Genomic DNA, 16,780 nt, shown 5'->3' on the forward strand with positions numbered 1-16,780 from the left:
AATGGCGGCTGTTTTTTAAAAAAAATTAAAAAATGGCCACATACAATTACAGCTGTTTTTCCTCTACTGTGTGTGGACTGATGATCAATTCATCTTAGACTTCAATGAAACACATTATAAGGCTCATAAGGTTCATACAGTCTATGACAGCGGCCGTTCTGTGACATGGCCGTGTCCCAGTACGCCTGCTGTCTGTGAAGTTCACGACGGCCACTACGGCAGTACTGGCCTGATGAACTTCAGTTTTGATTTGGAATGCGGGTGTGCCCACATTCCAAGTCACCACCATAGCAATGTAAAGTACGGCCGGAGCCGCACTTTACATTGTCTGCACTGTCAGTTTTCTATGCGGCCGCATGGAATCCTGGCCCGGAGTGTACACAGAGTGTATACACTCTGGCCAGGATTCTATAAGACACAATGCTATTTTAACTTTCAATAAATAGCAGCGTTGCAACGGATGTTATTTATTGAAAATTCACGTTGTTTGAACTTGGCAGTACACTGCAAAATGGACACGTATTTCCACTCAGTGTTATGGCTGTATTTTGGTATTATTTTATTGTGTGTGAACAAAGCCTTAAAAGGACATTTTGAATAATTTTCATGCATATGAGGCCAATCGGGTGACAGTAAATGATACTATGTACATATATATTTTCTTTACTTGATTTACTGGCTGACGTATGTGATTGGTATTTATCTTAACAATAGCACTAGAAGGGAACAGGGAAATATAAATGAGTAATCTGTACAATGTGGGAGAAGGAAGAATGAAGAAATGAGCTACAGATCAGTTTAACAGTAGTGCAGTACAAAACTGTACTACCTGTGTCTCCAGGATCATATATAAATATATATATACATATAAGAAGAGGTATGACAAGCATTGCTTAAAAAGGTTATCCAGGATTAGAAAAAATATGGCTACTTTCTTGTAGAAATAAATAGCGCCATCCCTGTCCTCAGGTTGTGTGTGGTATTACACTTCACCTCCATTCACTCCAATAGAACTTAGTTACAAAATCTCAACCAAACTGAGGACAAGAACGTCGCTGTTTGTAGAAGAAAGCGGCCATATTTTTGTAAGCCAGGATAACCCCTTTAATGTCATAAGAGGCACAAAGAAGAATCACAAGTACTACACCTCAGATCACAGAAATTAAAGAGAACCTGTCCTTCTTTATATGTTTGCTTACTTACAATGAGGTTGTTGGATTTTGATAGTTCTTTTTAGTTAGTAGGGTTCCCTGTATTAAGGTGATCATAGGGTTTCTCTTTATGGGACCTCCAGTGGTAAAGTCTAACCTGTGGAAGAAGTATTCAATTTCCCTACAGCTCCACCATAGGTAAAATGGAGTATTACACAATTCACGTTAAAGTTGATTGTCTTGTGTGCTCTGATGGCTTGGATCCTGCAGAGATAGCTATTAGAGATGAGCGAACCGGGTTCGGGCCGATCCGAACCCGAACGTTCGGCATTTGATTAGCGGGGGCTGCAGAACTTGGATACAGCCAATGTCTATATGACTATATGACTATAGGGCTTTATCCAAATTCAGCAGCCACCGCTAATCAAATGCCGAAAGTTTGGGTTCGGAGCAACTCGAGCATGCTCGAGGTTCGCTCATCTCTAATAGATATGTTCTTTTCCGCTACTCTCAAGTCAAATAATACAAGTGTATCCTGAACAAAGGACATCCTTTATTAGGGTACATTCACACATACCGGATCTGCAGCGGATTTCATGCTGCGAGTTTGCATGCTGCGTGTATGGGACCTGGCCCCTTAAACCCCCGCGCCGCCGGGCGAAAGTGTTGAATGTATCATCTACATTTTTTTTAAACTGATCATAAAGATATGCTTTACAGAAAGCCCCATGGACAATAGGGAGTAATAGACAAGACCTGTCCCATTCTATTTGGTATACCTCTCATATCTACCACTGTCCTGTTCCTGTGATCAGTGCCGGTTTCTTCATATGCACTGGCCTGATCTAGGCACTTGTGGCAGCCTAGGTGCCCCCAGTGTAATGATATCTAGAGATGAGCAAACTGGGTTCGAGTCCATCCGAACCCGAACGATCGGCATTTGATTAGCGGGGGCTGCTGAAGTTGGATAAAGCTCTAAGGTTGTCTGGAAAACATGGGTTCAGCCAATGACTATATCCATGTTTTCCACATAGTCTTAGGGCTTTCTCCAACTTCAGCAGCCACCGCTAATCAAATGCCGAAAGTTCGGGTTTGGATGGACTCGAGCATGCTCCAGGTTCCCTCATCTCTAATGATATCCCTTCCCCTCGGTGACACGCCTCCACTGGAATCAAGTCTGGCCACGTCACCAAAGGGAAGGGATATCGTTATTCTTGGGGATGTTGGGCTGCCTCCAGTGCATAGAGTCGGCCAAAGTGCACATGAAAAAAAACAGTGCCCATTATAGAAACTGGGCAGCGTTTTTTTTTTTTTTTTAATGGACCACTCCACCAGGATCTCCTTGTCGGCACCAACCAGGTAGTGAAAAAAAAATTCACTAAGTGAACTCGTACATTTGCTTTATAAAAATATGTTTAGCATAAAAACGGGATTTACACATTGGAACATTTGGTGTTGAAAATGTTTTTTTTTTCTCTAAAAACTAACTAATATCACCTACAACATACTTACCTCACCCAGTCGCCTTTGTCTGCTCCATTTCCTTGTTGACACTTTCTCCACTCTGTTAATGGTGTTCCAAGCCCACTGAATTCTCAGTGATTGGCCTTAGTGTTTGACTTATTTGCATGAGCAGGGACAGCGCATCATCAGAGTAAGTAAACAGAGGCACTGGGGCAGAAGCGAGTGCTGGACTGGGTGAGGTGAGTATGCTGCAGTTTAGTTTGTAAGTACATTGGGACACCCCTATAATAAATTAATATCCACAGCTGAGGTAATAGCTTGTGTCACAAAAAACATAGTTCATATGTATACATTCAGTAGGTCCTGTAAAAGTGGTGCTTGTCCTATCCAGCATATTTTCTAGTGCACTCACAGTTGATGCAAAGAGGAAAATATCATTGCAAAGATTTGTGGGAATGTTTAAAGTGTGTCACTGTCACTATAACTTTGCAAATCTAAATCAACATTAAATGTGATATAAAGTATGTTTGCAATTTAAATTTTTTTTTATCATGGAAAACACAGCACTTCCTGTGTTCTGTCTTTTTTCCCCAAAAAAAGTCTACACACAGGAAGTCCTGTGTTTCTCTGGTCATCTGCGTGCTTCCAGAGAAGGCAGTCATGTGACTGATGGACTGTGACTCTCTGTACTGGCCGGGACTTCATCCCTTCAGTCTCTTTTTTCAACCAGCACAAGATTAAAACTTCAGGACACTGGACCTGGATTTCTGGTAAGTATAACTTTGTTTTACAGCATAATAACAAAAGGAAAAAAAACTAATGGAAATTGCAAACGTTCTTTATTTCACATCCCCTGCTGATTTAGATTTTGAAAGTTATAACGACAGTGACCCTTTGAGGCGGTGACGAGTGCTCGATGTCTTCAGGTTTAGAAAACCTTTCCAAGAGGTAACAAGTATTATTCTTCATATCTCTAAATAACTGCATGCAGCAAATCCTGAATTGTGGGGAGAAAAAAAAAACACAGAAAAGGGACAGGTCTTCTTTAGAGAGGATTTATTTTGAGCACATCACTATGTATTTTACTTTATGTTTTTTTTTCTATCACTAGAGTAACAAAAACTATACAGTTCCATTGGATATATTTATACAAAAAAGTGGAGCTGCTCCACAGGAAGCTGTTACGCCTGTCTGGTCATTTACATATTCAGAACATGCCTTAAAAAGCCTCCTTTTTTGTATTTCTATATATTTTTATTTGCATTTTTAGTGTTTTTTTTTTTTTTTGCATTTTTTAATGTTATATTTAAATTTTTTTTAGCAAATAGCAAAATATATAGTGACTCCCCAACCACAGGTCCTCTTTAAAGCAATAGAATATTAAATATGAACATGGCATATACAAGGCGTGCACAATCTGTCCACAGAAGTGATACTTTTCATTAACTTTACAATACAATACTCATCTTGTAGATTCATCTATTGTTTAACACATAAATGACAAAATCGGTTTGTTAGCTACCGGTATTTCTCATACATTTACACAAATGTATATAAATACACAATACATTGCCAGCTTTTACCAGTCCATAGAAACAAAAACTTTAATGCTCAAATAAACTGCGTACATCCATAAGACATATATATATATAAAAAGATACATTGTTATAATAAATTAGATGAAAATAAAGGGATGGTAGTAAAAGCCTATAGAGCATAAAGTGTTATAATGAAGTCCTAAAGTTCATGTAAAAGTCCATTGGTCATTCGGGCCACGGTAGCCCTTACTCACTGTACAACCTGAAGCCGTTCCTATCTGCATATTAGTCCTTTGCAGGAGAGTTTAGTCCTTTGCCGGAGAGTTGCAGATGTTAAATGACTGTCGTTTCGGTTTGCATTATGGATGGCGCCCTTGAGTTTCGCTTGAACTGAGAGACACATTCAGAACCATTACGTGAAATGGATAGACTGTGTAGGCGGTAGTCTCGGTTTAAGTATCTGTTCAGATAAAGGCTCCCCCATTTTCTTTTTAATTCTCCTTGAACCTGGCGGAGGAGAAGAGGAAAAATATTTCTTAGTGGTGACAAGAGGAGAAGATGTAAGTGTGTGATAAAGGAAGCGGCAGCATCGTAACTCACGGGGGAAGCAAAACATAGAACACTTGCCAATTCCAGTCTGATGAATCATAATATAAAATTCCTTCCAACCATAATGTTCAGACATCTCGCCATTAAAGTGTATGTTCAATTCAGTGTCATTCAAAGTGTGCACAACCAGAATTAAAGGGGTACTCTGATGAAAAAAAATGTTTTTTAAATCAACTGGTGTCATAAAGGTATACAGATTTGTAAATTACTTTTATAAAAAAATAAATAAAATCTTGTTTTCCAGGACTTATCAGCTGCTGTATGCCCTGCAGGAAGTGGAGTATTCTTTCCAGTCTGACACAGTGTTCTATGTTGCAAGAGAATTTCTATGGGGGATTTGCTACTGCTCTGGACATTTCCTAACATGGACAGAGGTGGCAGCAGAGAGCACTGTGTCAGACTGGAAAGAATACACCACTTCCTGCAGGACATACAGCAGCTCATAAATACTGGAAGTCTTGAGATTTTTAAATAGAAGTAATTTACAAATTTGTATAACTTTCTGACATCAGTTGATTTAAAAACAATTTTAATCAGAATAAAGGGTTCCTTTTATTCAGACAGAGCTCCTCCGCTTTAGTTCATGGATTGCATTTAGTATTGGAGCTCAATCCCATTCCAATAAAGGGGTAGTTCACACAAAAAAAAATCTTTCAAATCAACTGTTGCAGAAAGTGCCAGAGATTGTTAATTTACTTCTATTACCAAATCTCCAGTCTTCCAGTACTTATCAGCTGCTGTGTGTCCTGCATGAAGTGGTGTTTTATTTCCAGTCTGGAGAGGTTTTCTATGGGGATTTGCTACTACTCTGGACAGTTCCTGACATGGACAAAGGTGGCAACAGAGAGCACTGTGTCAGACTGGAAAGAATATACCAAGTCCTGCATGACATACAGCAGCTAATAAGTACAGGAATACTTGAGATTTTTAAATAGAAGTAAATTACAAATCTCTGTCACTTTCTGGCACCAGTTGATTTGAAAAACATTTTTGGTGAACTACCCTTTTAAACAATTGGGCTATAATTACTAAAGGCCATTAACACTAGATTAGTGGGAGTCCAACTCGTGGTACCCCCAAGATCAGCCAGTTAAATAGTCTGTTACATTCACTGTTTACCAGGTGCAGTGCTGTACAGATTTTAGTGGCTGTGCCTGGTACTGCAGATCAGTCCCACTCACATAAATGGGACTGAGATGCAAAGAGCTGCACAGTATAGTCACTACCAGGTGTACACAGTTATTCTTGGTAAACAATGAAGGCATTTGCTGAAGCTTTCTATTAGCCAATCAGTGAAGGTATATACAGTATGTGATTGTCCATAGATTTACAATAGCTACAAACTGGGATAGGATCACAGGGCAGGGTGTGATGTCACAGGAGGCTTAGCTGGATCCCCCAATCACCATCTCTGACCAGCCAGAAGCAGCTGCTGCACTAATTTTACTGATTGTGATGGGTGGGGGACTGATGATCAGCTGAGGGAAAGCATTGCATTCTGGGAAATGCTAAACCAGAAAGGACAGAAACACAATACAGAACAAAAAAAACCCAAACAAATGGATTTTGGGTAGTTTCAAAACTGGGATAGACAGGCTAGTAATGCTATATGCTTCTGCAGAAGTTTCATTTTTTTTAACCTCTACCTGAAGTTCCCTTTTAACCCATCCAAAACACAAATTGTACTTACCTCTGTATTCAAGAAACAGTAGAGAATGGCCACCACCAATCCCTATAAAGAAAATAATATTCAGATGAAATACCTACTGATAGTGTCAGAGAGTTTTCATGAGTATTTTCATTACTTCTGAATTACCTGAAAGGATCCAATGCAAAGTTCAAACCAAATCTGACATTCACTTAAACTTGACATTGGAAAAACAGCAAACACCATATAGTGAACTCCAAAAAGTGGGATAAGCAAAAGGGTAGATTTTGTAAGTCGCCTGTAATAAAGCAGGAGAAAGCTCCGTGAAGACACAATATATTCACACTATCTATATATATATATATGGTCTATTATAGTACACTGAAAGAGGTCACCCACATTAGACAGCCTAATGTGGTAAACCACTGATGGTAAACTGATCAGAAATTGTAACTCTGCTGAGACCTATAGGGATCAGCTGTAATCTGTGGTGAAAGCTGGCAGTAGGCGATTGGTTTCCCGACAGCGCCATCAAAAGAAAAATGAGGCATTACATCATGGCTATTCCAATCAATGGATTGTCTGTGTAGTACAGGACAGATTCTCCTTGCAGGAATATATATATATATATATATATATATATATATATATATATAGAGATAGATAGATAGTTAGATAGATATAGATATATATAGATAGATAGATAAATAGATAGATAGATATAGATATATATGAATAGGAGATGTTATTTTATAACAACCATTCCTTCTGTCTAAGAAAAAACCCTGAATAAAGGGCACTAATCTATTAAGCCAGAATTCGCAGGAGGGTATGGGAAAATGGCTATTTTTAATGAGGTTGTGTGGTGTCCCACCATGGGTGTTGCTATTGGTTACACCCTTCGCAAAAGTCTGCACTAGTATGTGTAAGTGGTAATGTAGTAGTACCAAAAGTTTGCCACTAGATGGCATTATCACAAGTATGTGAACCTAGATATTGCACGGCTGTAAAAGTTAAAGGGTTATTGTTTTGCTTATGAGTCACATGGATCTGTACACCAATGAGAGTTCTTTCTCTTTCTTTCCTATCACCTTTCTCTTTACATCTTTCACATGCACTCCTCACCCACTCACAGCACACCTTACATGCGCTATAGGAAGGAAGTCACATTGGTAGAGGAAGTATGCAGTGTGAAGTCGCTACTAGAGAGGTCAAGTCAGGGATCACCCCAACCCACGCCATGGACCAGAGGAACACAGTGCTGGACAGTATCCACAAAAGAAGTAAGGAACTGATCTGTATAGAGCAAAGTTGCTAGAAGCCTATGCACTCTCTCTCACAGCGTGGGTGTCATCAGAGAACTCTGCCCACCTTTGGCATTTTATAAATAAAACACATAAAAATAAATAAATAAATAAATAAAGAAACATTATATACTGTAGCGTGTGTAATCGTCCCATCTAATAAAATAAATCAATATTGTTCCCGCACGGTGAACCGTGTAAAAAAAGAGCGGTAAAAAATGCCAGGATTGATTATTTTTATTGCATTTTATTTAAAATAAAATGAATAAAAATTGATCAATTATGTCTCACTACACAAGTATGGTATTAATAAAAAGTAGAAAAAGGGCCATTGTAATCACACCTATTTGCAAAAAAAAAAAAAAAAGTTTTACTGTTAATAAAATAAGTAAGACATTATATAAAAGCTATATAACCTGCCTATCGCTGTATTCAGACTGACCTATAAAATAAAGATAAAATGTCAATTTTACTGTAAGGTGCATCATGTAAACAGGACCCCCCCCCCCCCCCAATTTGCAGAATTGCATTTTTCCCAAATTCACCCCATAAATAATATTTTGGGGGTTCCTTTGTTCGTTTTATGGTAGATCCAAAGGGGCCTTTACAAAGAACACCTGTTCCTGAAAAAAACAAGCCCTTACATGGCTCTTTAGCTAGAAAAATAAAAGAATTACAGCTCTTAGTAGACAAGGATGAAAAAACGAAAAAGCTAAATTGAAAATTGTCCCGGTGTCAGTACTCGGGCCGTGCGCTCGGTTCCTGGCATCGCCGATGTGTGCGGCCAAAGCATTCATAACAACTGCTCAGGCCGGTTGCTGGGGGCGCGGCGATGGCGTCCATAGCAGCCGGACTGCTTCTTATGTTTTTCACCTACTCTGCTCTGGTATTCTATGTTGTAGCAGAGCCCAGGGTTTTACTCCCCTGGCTGATCAGCATAGGTGTTGTGTGTGCTCACTGATTGTTCACTGACAGCTGACTCACCAGTTAGCTGTCGGTATCTGTGCAGGACCTGGAGCCTTGGCCCCAATCAAGTCTGGGGCTGGGACTTCAGACTCCATAAGTACCAGCAAAGGTATCATGTTCTTGCCTGTGATAGTATCTAGCTCCTAGTTTACTTGACCTAGCGGTTTCCTACATTTATTCCTTGGTTAACTGACTTCTGCTATTAACCCTTTAACTACCCTTTGGACACAATTTTGTACTTTGCTGCTCGGTTGGTTTTGACTTGGACTCCTGACTCCCTTTTTTGTGTTGTGTATTGTCTTGTTTTGTTCTGTGGTCCACTCAGTGAGATCAGGGACTGCCGTCCAGTTGTCCGTTGCTGTTAGAGCTTCTTAGGCAAGTAGGTAGGGAAAGCGTGGCGGGTACCAGCTTCAGGGCTTACCTGTCCTTGTGTTTCCCTGTCCCTATCCTAACATCTGGTCCTTAAGGCCATTTTGGGCTCTGTCCTTAAGGGGTTAAATGACTCAAGCTCTTTCTTGCTGGGCTGGGCAAAGTACGTTCAGCACAGCAAGTAGGACACTGGCTTAAAAAGGGTTAAGTGGGGAACAAATATTATCACCATACATATTACCATCATACTGCTACTGAAGAAAGCCCGCTGTACTGACAACATCATATAATCACCAAATAATACCATCAGACAATGACCGCAAAATACCACTTCATAGTGGCTAAATATTATCATAATATTATCATCAATTTTACCCCTACACAAGGGAAAAATAATACCTCCACATCCTGAGCATGACTGATAAATACCACCAGCACTGCTACTAAATAAAAAAACACTGTATAGAGTCCCGCATTACACCCGCATAGTTACAGTATAGTGATTACAGTGCAGTTACATCAAGTGACTCACAGGAGACGTTTTCTCTTATCAGAGTTGTTCACTTTCTTTTTTCTTCTCCATTTGGTCCAGGCCATCATTAGGACTTCTTTTAGCCATGACTTGTCCCAGCTCCATCTATTGGAAAAACATTTTAGGCTCCACATGTTACCAGCACCCTTCTCCAAGTAGTGATAATCCCCTCTCCTATGCCACCAAGTAGTGATGATCCTCCCTCCTGTGCCCTTAAGTAGCGACCATCTACCCCTCCTGTGCCCCCAGTAGTGATCATCTACCCCTCCTTTGCCCCCAGTAGTGATAATCCTCCTCTTGTGCCCCAAGTAGCAATAATCCCCCTTCTTTGCCTAGAAATAACAATACTTGTCTATCCTGTGCTCCCCAAGTAGCAATTGTTTTCCTTTCTATGTCCAGAAATAGCAATAACCCCCCATCATGTGCCTCCAGTAGTGATTAGCCCCTTTGCACCCCAGTAGTAATGATTTCCCCCTCCTTTCCCCCAGTAGTGATGATTCCAACTCCTGTGCCCCTCAGTAGTGATGATCCCTCCTCCTGTGCCCCCTAGTAGTGATGATCTGCCCCTCATGTGTCCCTAGTAGTGATAATATGCCCCTTCTTTGCCTCTCAGTAGTAAAAATCTCCCCTCCTGTGCCCCCTAATAGTAATCATCCCCTCCTGTGCCCCCAGTAGTGATAATCCCCCTCATGTGGCCCCAATTGTGGCAATGCCCCTTCTGTATCCCCAGTAGTGATGATTCCCCTGTGCCCACAGTAGTAATTATCCTCCCATGTACCCCCAGTAGTGATAATTCTCCCTCTTGTGGCCCCAGTAGTGATGATTCCTCTCCTGTGCCCCCCCCCGGTAGTGATGATCTGCCCCTCCTGTGCTCTCCAGTAGTAATAATCCTCCCTGTGTCCCCCGGTATTTATGATCCCCTAGGCCACCAGTAGTGCTAATCCCCCTCCTGTGCTCCTCAGTAGTTATGATCCCATCTTTTGTGATAGTTCCCCTTCTGTGCTCCCCAGTAGTCCACTTTGTTCCCCCGCCCCCCCCCCCACTGTAGTTATAAGCCCTCCTCCTGTGTCCCCCAGTAATGATAAGTCCCCATCCTGTGCTACCCTCCCCAATCTTCTTCCATAAATGAAATAAAAACACATTACTCACCACTCCAGTCGCTCCCACGCTGCTGTGCCTGGCTGGATGCTTCCTGTTGCAGGCTGATCGCTGAACTGATGGAGCATTCATAACTAGCTGCTCCAGATCCTTTCTAGATCACAGGCCTAATGAAGCCTATGATCCAGAAGTGAGACACAGAGCAGCGAGATTATGCTCTTTGCTCCGTGCCTGTCAGCTGTGTCTGTAAACAGAAGACAGCAGTGGTGCCCGGTTCAGAAGCAGGGTGGCATCAGACTGGAGTCCCTGCTTATGTATGCATATTCCATTGTGTTATATGCTAATAACTGAATATGTGTACAGGAACAGAGACATCAGTCTCCCTACTCCTGCACTGTAATAAGCAGTAGTGAACTGCCCCACCCCCATTAACATAAATAAATATAATAAAAATATATATATATTTTTTAACTGTGTAGGTACCACTCCCCACAGGGTGCTGCCCCTGTAATACTCCTGGTAACACCTACTTGAATTGTGACTGGTCATTGCCCCCCACATCAGGGGATCGCAGCTTCTGCAGCAGAATACGGATGATATTAATAAATAGGCAGAAGTTTACCTGCAATAAAGCACAAATGTTCCTGCATTACTAAACAGAACTGACTCCCTGCTCTTCTGTACACACTCAGAGAGGGATAGTATCTTATCATGGAGGAATCAGTATTTGTTTTTAACCACAGAGACACAGTGGTCTGCATATATGTTTATGCAGAATATTTGTCTCTATGGTAACAGACTACAAACAATCCATGCGGAGTCAGAACCTACATTCATAATTTTTTTTTTTTTTTGGGGGGGGGGGGGGGGGAGAGGAGGACCGCTGCTCCCCTAATCCCATAGGCAAGATGGAATTTAAACATTTACAGAGCGTAAGTATTGATAACAAAAAGTGACTATTATTTTTAAAGGAGTTTGCCACTTTATTATAAAATTGCTTAGTATACAGTATACTCACAGCCCTTACTGACAGCAGTTCCCTGTGTACCTCATAGAGCTAAAATCAGGCTCCCTTCCTCTAGGCTGTGATGCCCTGCTCTGTGGTGATTCTGTCCATAAAATGGCCGACATGGAGGAGCAAGTGACCATGCCCTGCCTTCAGTGTCCTTCATAGGTATATACAGGCTCAGTGGTGGACACAGGAAGCAGGGCATGGCCACATGCTCCTCCATGTCCGCCATCTTATGTACAGAATCACCACAGAGCAGGGCAGCACAGCCTGGAGGATGGAGTCTGATTTTAGCTCTATGAGGTACACAGGGAGCTGCTGTCAATATATACAGTGAGTACACTGAACAATTTTACTATAAAGTGGCCATCCCCTTTAATAATAATACATAGATAAAATATAGGTGATGAATTCCCTTTATTTTTGGCCCGGGAGTACACACAGGATCTATGCAAGGTGCTATAGTTAAGTTCTAATTATATTGCTACTGATATCATGAAACATACCTGTGGGGTTTACACTGTTATTATTGACTTCTTAACAAACCCTGTATATACATCATGCTATAACAATATAGGAATCCCCAGTATGGGTAAGTAGGACTAAATGAGTCTTAATCCTTTCAGTAGTCATCCAACAGAAACTGACCTTCAGCTACTATCATGATGCGTATTGATGTTGAATTACTTCCACACAGCGACTATATTGATATATCCACATGTGGCAGATTAGTTGAATACATTTTCACAACTGTCTCATTTATCTGAAAAGAACCTGCAGGACTCCATGTGCTCAGTGCCCAAAACTGCCCAGATGAATAGACCTGATGTTCAGTCATTGAGGTTTTGCTACCTGTGAATATACCCTATTTAGAGATGAGCGAACCTGGAGCATGCTGGAGTCGATCCGAACCCGAACTTTCGGCATTTGATTAGCTGGGGCTGCTGAACTTGGATAAAGCCCTAAGGCTATGTGGAAATCATGGATATAGTCATTGGCTGTATCCATGTTTTCCAGACAACCTTAGAGCTTTATCCAAGTTCAGCAGCCCCAGCTTATCAAATGCAGAACGTTCGGGTTCCGATCGACTCAAACCCGAACCTGGTTCGCTCATCTCTAACCCTGTTGCATCTTTGTTCATGTGTTGATGTGGCCCAATCTACCATGAGTAGCATACAGGTCTGATGGCCACAGAAAACAAAACTTTGAGGCTACCCTAAGTTCTTTCTACACTTTTCTCTATTTTCAATATTTCTTTCTATTATAAATAAACAATAGAGATAAGCGAACCTCAAGCTTTCTCGGGTTCGTCTTAAAACGAACGCTCTGCATTTGATTACCAGTGGCTGAAAAAGTTGCATGCAGCCCTAGGGAGTCCTGGAAAACATACAGCCTATGGCCTATGGCTGTATCCATGTTTTCCAGGCAGCCAAAATGTCCTATTACACAAAACAATTATCGTCCGAGCTTGGCCGATTACTGGCCGTTCCGGACGATAATCGTTTTTTTGTGATTACTCATGTTGAAAGGCACGATGTCGGCTGTCTTTCAACATGTTTTAAATACACAATGATAATAGTGACAATCTGCTGCCATTGTTACACATCTAGTGGCGAACTTAGTACTGCTTTCATCACCACACTAGTACAATAAGTACAGACTTTTGCGAGGGGTGTACATATATACGTAACACCTGTGGTAGGACACCACATGTAGATCCTGCTAGATGCAGCAATTTTTAATGATAAACGGTTGCACACAAGAGCTACCTAAAATCGTTAACCATATTACACAGAAGAATAGTCATTAGTTATGATCGTTCCTAAAATCCTTACCACGATCGTTTACTCCATCTGATTCCAGAACGAACAATGTGGAATAACACTGAATGATTAGTAAACGAATGCGGGACTACAGTGAACCATTAGCAATGATTTTAGGTTCAGCTCAAAAGATGCGATCAACGACACACAAACAACTTTTAGATCGTTGCCTGCATTTACACAACATGATTATCTTTTAAATTTGAATGATATAACAATTTTTCGCACAATAATCGTCCCGTGTAAAAGGGCTGCATCCGACTTCTTCAGCCACTGGTAAACAAATGCGGAGTGTTCAGAACGGGACTAACCCGAGCTTGCTCTAGGTTCTCTCATCTTTATTGAATAATAGGAAAACTTGAACATAAGATTGAGACAATTCACTAGAGAATGTATATATTAGAGGTAAAAGGAAATGTACTCACGATAATGGAAATAATGATTGGTATCCGTATAACCCACCATGGAATACTATGTTCATTGGTATCCCAGCATCTGTAACAAGAAGCATATTGAGAAAATTACAGGTAGATGTTTACGCTTTAATAAAACGCATCCTGTATAGAGTCACGAATTGGGATTGTACATACCCCGTATCTTCCAGATAAATTCTTGTAAATATCCATACAATAATACATATAGTAGGAATACCTGGTGAAGAACAGAGTATAATGTAAAAACTGTTAAGGAATCCCTATCAGTACAGTATGGCCCCCCATTTTCTATTTACAGATTTAGGCTATGCTCAGACGCTGTACGAGACCAGCCATTCCGTAACCCGGCCGGGTCACGGAACGGCTGGTCTCATTAAAGGTCATCCTGGATGATCTTTAGCGCTGCTGAGTTCTGATGCGGGTGCATCCGTGTGCGCCCGCATCAGAACTCCCCACTGCACACTATGGAGCGTGCGGCCGGAGCCGCTCACTCCACTGTGTGAACTGACAGGGTTTTCTGTGGCCGCTATTCAATGAATAGCGGCCGCAGAAAACTGACATGTCAGCTTTTTGCGGTACCACTAGAGATCTCGGCCGGAGCGTATACTATGTGTATACGCTCGGGCCGGGATTCCATAAACGGCAAGGTAACGTATATTTTCGTATAGATCACGGCCGTTGTTGCAATCGGCAACAGTGTGTGAATGTGGCCTTATACTAGAAAGGACCCTGACCCAGGTGCTGTTCTATTTACAGACACAGGCCGGGGGTGAAGCATTGGAGGCAGGCGGGCCTCCCCCCCTCTATGACGCGGCAATGTACTGATGGTACATTCGCTTTAAGATATCATAGGAGAGGTTGTATAACCAAACGCTGAATATCAAATAGAACTATAGCATATGTTCCCCCTGAAGAAGCAGGTAAGTCAGCAAAACATGTCGGGGAGGCTTGGCATCTACATTTCAACTGCAACTTAAAGTGAAAGTACAGATGGTACATTTGTTTAAGATATCATAGGAGAGGTTATATAACCACAGCTGAACATCAAATAGAACTATAGCATTTGTTCCCCTAAAGAAACAGGTCAGCAAAACATGTCGGGAGGGCTTATCGTCCTTATTGTTTTGATACAGCTTGAATTCCATACAGTTGGCTTACTTTGTACATATTAATCTTTTTTTATTGTTATTTTATCTGTGCTTATAACTGTTTCTGGGATAGACTTTTTTTTTTATTAATGTGAGCAATCTCTATGTCATGCTTTTTTCATTGTCTCACATGATATTACATCTAAATGTTTCCAACACCACACGCTGTTATCATTTACAAAAGAGGTAGGAGATCTGCAATTTCAGCAAAATTCTGCAGTCAGACTTTTTAAAAAATATCAATCACGACTTGCAAATAATAAGCAACACTTCTGAAGGACAAAATTCCGAACAAATGTTCCTGGTGAGGACTGGCACCTCTAGCGCTGCCATAGCTTTTAGGACCCTCTTGTGTTAAAAAAAAAGAAGCAAATGTTACATGAGCCCCACTGGCAGAAAACTGTTATTTGTGAGCCATTTCTGCCAGTACTTCACAGCACTTCTCTCAATAGAGAACGAGAACTGAAAACTTTTTAATGTTTGTTTCTATGGAGATCTTAGGCATTATGTTATGTAATCGGCTCGGTGGAGTGGGGGGCGGGGGGTGGGGGGGGGACAACGACCAGGAAAAAAATCAATTACTGAGCAGAAAAAGAAATTAAAAAAACAGCTTACCCCATCCGATGAGGAGATATATTATAAAATGTCTGTTGGGAGAGAATATAACCACTAGCAGAGTGTGCAAATAGAGTCCTTCAACTAACAGCCAGTAGAAATTTGCTGTTACACAGTAATGAACAAACGCTAATATGATCTTACAGCCGGTCTGAAAAAGAGGAGAAAGAGGATCAGATATACAAAACCACTCCAATTGATTTGTACTTTGATCCTTCTTTATTATTTTGTAGCTCCTGAAGTAGGGATTTTACCACTCATTAAAACAAAACACTCTACCACCATTAAAACACAACAGTCACTGAGCTCAAGGAGATCATCAAATAAAATCCAATGGAGTGCTCTATCAAGAGTCTCTAGTGATACACTGCCACTAGAGATGAGTGAACCGGGTTCGAGTCGATCCGAACCCGAACGTTCGGTATTTGATTAGCTGGGGCTGCTGACATTGGATAAAGCTCTAAGGTTGTCTGGAAAACATGGATACAGCCAATGACTATATCCATGATATCCACATAGCCTTAGGGCTTTATCTAACTTCAGCAGCCACCGCTAATCAAATGCCGAAAGTTCGGGTTCAGATGGACTCCAGCATGCTAGAGGTTCGCTCATCTCTAACTGCTACCTGAAAAATGTGAATATGCATAGAGCCTCAGTTACGGGTCTCAAAACACGGCAATAGCCAGTTATTCCTCCAGGGAAGGAAAACCCGTTGCTAAGGGGCGCCTCCCAGTGCGGAGATCACCAAACCACCTGATATGTTGTCCCTTAAAGGGAACCTGTCACCCCGGTCAGCCCCCCCAACCCACCCCACCCTCGGACAGGGCCCCGCATATATACCCACTCTTGCGTATCTCAGTGCCGGTCCCGCCGAGGAGATCATTTGCACACTAAATATGCAAATAAGCAGAGATGGGTTCGACGGCCATAGGAAATCACTGTGTGGGAACATAGGGTTCACACTGTGTTTTTGTAGTCCACGGATCCGTTTTTAAATGGTTACCTTTAACGTAGAGAAAAACCACGTTTTCTGTGTAAGCTAACAAAAACCAACAAAAATAAAACAGATCCC

General features: G+C 41.3%; 1 protein-coding gene across 2 annotated transcripts in view; it reads right to left on the minus strand.

The window, feature by feature from the left end:
* Positions 1-3,432: 3,432 nt before the first annotated feature.
* VIPR2 (vasoactive intestinal peptide receptor 2) overlaps positions 3,433-16,780 on the minus strand; it is a 68,445-nt gene continuing 55,097 nt past the window's right edge. For both annotated transcript variants that reach the window (XM_069958909.1, XM_069958911.1), the window contains 7 exons: positions 15,709-15,859; positions 14,102-14,162; positions 13,937-14,006; positions 11,210-11,301; positions 6,579-6,708; positions 6,453-6,494; positions 3,433-4,660 (listed from right to left, as the gene is read on the minus strand). In XM_069958909.1, coding sequence (XP_069815010.1) covers positions 4,487-4,660; positions 6,453-6,494; positions 6,579-6,708; positions 11,210-11,301; positions 13,937-14,006; positions 14,102-14,162; positions 15,709-15,859 — 720 coding nt within the window. In that variant the 3' untranslated portion in view covers positions 3,433-4,486. The remainder of the gene's footprint in view (positions 4,661-6,452; positions 6,495-6,578; positions 6,709-11,209; positions 11,302-13,936; positions 14,007-14,101; positions 14,163-15,708; positions 15,860-16,780) is intronic.

This window comes from Dendropsophus ebraccatus, chromosome 2 (assembly GCF_027789765.1).
Source record: "Dendropsophus ebraccatus isolate aDenEbr1 chromosome 2, aDenEbr1.pat, whole genome shotgun sequence".
NCBI lineage: Eukaryota > Metazoa > Chordata > Amphibia > Anura > Hylidae > Dendropsophus > Dendropsophus ebraccatus.